The sequence below is a fragment of the Sceloporus occidentalis genome, unplaced genomic scaffold, assembly GCF_023333645.1.
Source record: "Sceloporus occidentalis isolate IW3139 unplaced genomic scaffold, rSceOcc1.0.p SCAF_1, whole genome shotgun sequence".
NCBI classification, from domain to species: domain Eukaryota; kingdom Metazoa; phylum Chordata; class Lepidosauria; order Squamata; family Phrynosomatidae; genus Sceloporus; species Sceloporus occidentalis.
Window position 1 is genome coordinate 2,241,833 of NW_028316981.1, and position 2,639 is coordinate 2,244,471.

The window sequence follows — 2,639 nt, forward strand, 5'->3', positions numbered from 1 at the left end:
TTTTTAATTTTATTTTTAATTTTTTTTAATTTTTTTAATTTGTTTTCTTTTATTTTCTTCTTTATTTTATTTTTTATTTTTATTTTTAATTTTAATTTGTTTTTTATTTTATTTCATTTATTTTGTATTTTATTTTCTATTTTCTTCCTCGGGAGGCTGTAGAACTCAAACGTAGCCACAGGAGGGCACCCGAGAGCAAGAAATGAAGCGCTGTTTTCCAGTGACGTCACAAACGACAGAAAGGATAAGATTACCAGGATGAATTCTCTCGGTGGCTAGTGGTAGCGAAGAGGGTTGACAGAGAAGAAAGCGAGCGGTCCTGGATTGTATATAATTGCATCTTAAAATAAATAGATTTATTGTTTTAATTTTCCCCCCACAAAGTGTGGAAAAAGTAATTATTAAATTATTATTTTAATTATTTTTATTTTCTATTTTCTGTCCCAGAGGCTGTCATGTGCAAATGGAGCCACAGGAGGGCGCCATACAGCGCTTGCTTTCCTTGGAGATTGTGGAGGGGAGTCCCCTTCCTTGCAGGTCCTTAAGCAGAGTCTGGATGGCCAACTGTCTGTTATGCTTGGATTGAGAGTTCCTGCGTGGCAGAATGGGGTTGGATTGGATCAGGGCCCTTCTTGGGGTCTCTCCAAACTTTAGGATTCTATGATAAGAAAGCCCAGGAGGACATACTGCTTTCTATAGGCTTGCAATGCTGGTTAATGGTGGTTTAGTCTACAGAAGTCAAGCTGTTGACTTTCTTTTCATTTCTGAATATCCAGTCCAGCCCCTTCTTCTGCCATGCAGGAATACATAGGATCCTAGAGATGGAAGGGAACCCCAAGGGCCATCCAGTCCAGCCCTTCTTCTTCCATGCAGGAATAATAGGATCCTAGAGATGGAAGGGAACCCCAAGTGCCATCCAGTCCAGCCCCTTCTTCTGCCCTGCAGGAATGATAGGATCCTAGAGATGGAAGGGAACCCCAAGGGCCATCCAGTCCAAACCCTTCTTCAATTATATAATGGGGATTCATGTGCAGCTATGCGCAACCATGTCATTGATGCACAATATAATGTGTAATTGTGTTGATTGTTAATGCTCAACCATTAAAATTAAAGCACAACAATGATAGATAGATAGATAGATAGATAGATAGATAGATAGATGGCCACAAGATTCCTCCAGACAGGGCTGTTTGTTCCTTCGGCCAACCAGCGACCAGGGAGACATTTCTGCTGGTTCCAGAACAGGTGAGTGGTCAGAGGGCCAGCAGGTGCAGCATCCATCTCTTCCAAGTGGCCTGGCCATGGTGCTGGAGCTCTACCTTGGCCTCCTCTCCCAGCCCTGCAGGGCAGTCTTCATCTTCACCAAGAAGAACAACATCCCTTTCATCATGAAGAGCATGGAGATGCTCAAAGGTCTCATTGGGTTCCTCCATTAGGTTCCTTCATTGGGTTCCTCCGTTGGGTTCCTCTACTGGGTTCCTCTGTTGGGTTCATCCACAGGGTTGCTCCATTGGATTCCCCCACTGGGTTCTTCCACTGGGTTCCTCCGTTGGGTTCCTCATCCTCCCAGGGGCCAAGATCTGGTCCTACAGGGGCCATGTTTTGTTCCTGATGCATTGGAAATTGAAGGGGAAAGAAACTAAAGGAGAGCGGCAAAGGGCTCTGCAAGGTGGCCTTTCACTCCGATTAGCACAGTTTATTCATTTTTAATTATTTGCTTTAATCAATGTTTTCCAGGCCAGCTGTTCAGTAAGGAGTTCAACCAGGTGAACATCCTGAGGAAAGTCCCAGTTTTGAAAGATGAAGACTTTGTTTTGAAAGAGAGGTGAGATGATATTATTATAATTATTAATATTATTATTCAGACTTTCCCTATTCAAGTAAAGTGCAGATAAAAAACAAAGTTTGATTACAAGGTTTATGAATGTCCCCGTCACTATGTAATCCTCCTCCTCATTTTCTCGATCCTCAATGTTTTGCTCAAGGAGTTTCCCCAAAATTATGACATGATATTATTGTTGTTGTTATTATTATTATTGCTCAATCAGACTTTTCCCACTCAAGTAACTGCAGATAGAAACACAGTATGATTACGAGGCTTATGTAATCCACCTCTTCATTTTCACGAGCCTCAGTGTTTTGTTCAAGGAATTCCCCCTCTCTTGTCCAAAACTGCAGCACGGCCATCGTCCTCTACTTGACCCGCAAGTACAACACACCCAGCCATTGGTACCCGCCGGACATGAAGAAACGGGCGTGAGTGGACGCATTCCAGAGAGGTGGGCCAGAAGGATATCATGGTATTGAAAGCTACTGTGAGGTCCAGCAGAAACAACAGGTTGCTATGCTGGGCATATGACCAAAGCTGTCTTATAACCCACACATGAAACCAGATTGAAATGGATTTAGATAATTTGTTTCATCCAGGATCCCATGGAGTTTGAAAACCATAACACACCCTACAGACTTGCCAAAATAACCAAGATATATAAATACATGGGCATACATTCAGCCCTCTGTATCCATGGAATCTTTGTCCATGAAGTCAAGCATTCATGGCTTGAAAAATATGTTTTTAAAAAAGTATAAATTCCAAATAAGCCTTGAATTTGCCATTTTATATCAGGGCCGTTGTGTTT

The 2,639-nt window shown here is 42.1% G+C and overlaps 1 protein-coding gene across 1 annotated transcript; it reads left to right on the forward strand.

The window, feature by feature from the left end:
- Positions 1–1,301: 1,301 nt before the first annotated feature.
- Positions 1,302–2,260, forward strand: LOC149320354 (glutathione S-transferase theta-3-like). The gene is made up of 3 exons (XM_089499550.1): positions 1,302–1,413; positions 1,738–1,825; positions 2,179–2,260. The coding sequence occupies exons 1-3, from the start codon at positions 1,302–1,304 to the stop codon at positions 2,258–2,260; spliced, it is 282 nt and encodes a 93-aa protein (XP_089355676.1).
- Positions 2,261–2,639: the final 379 nt, after the last annotated feature.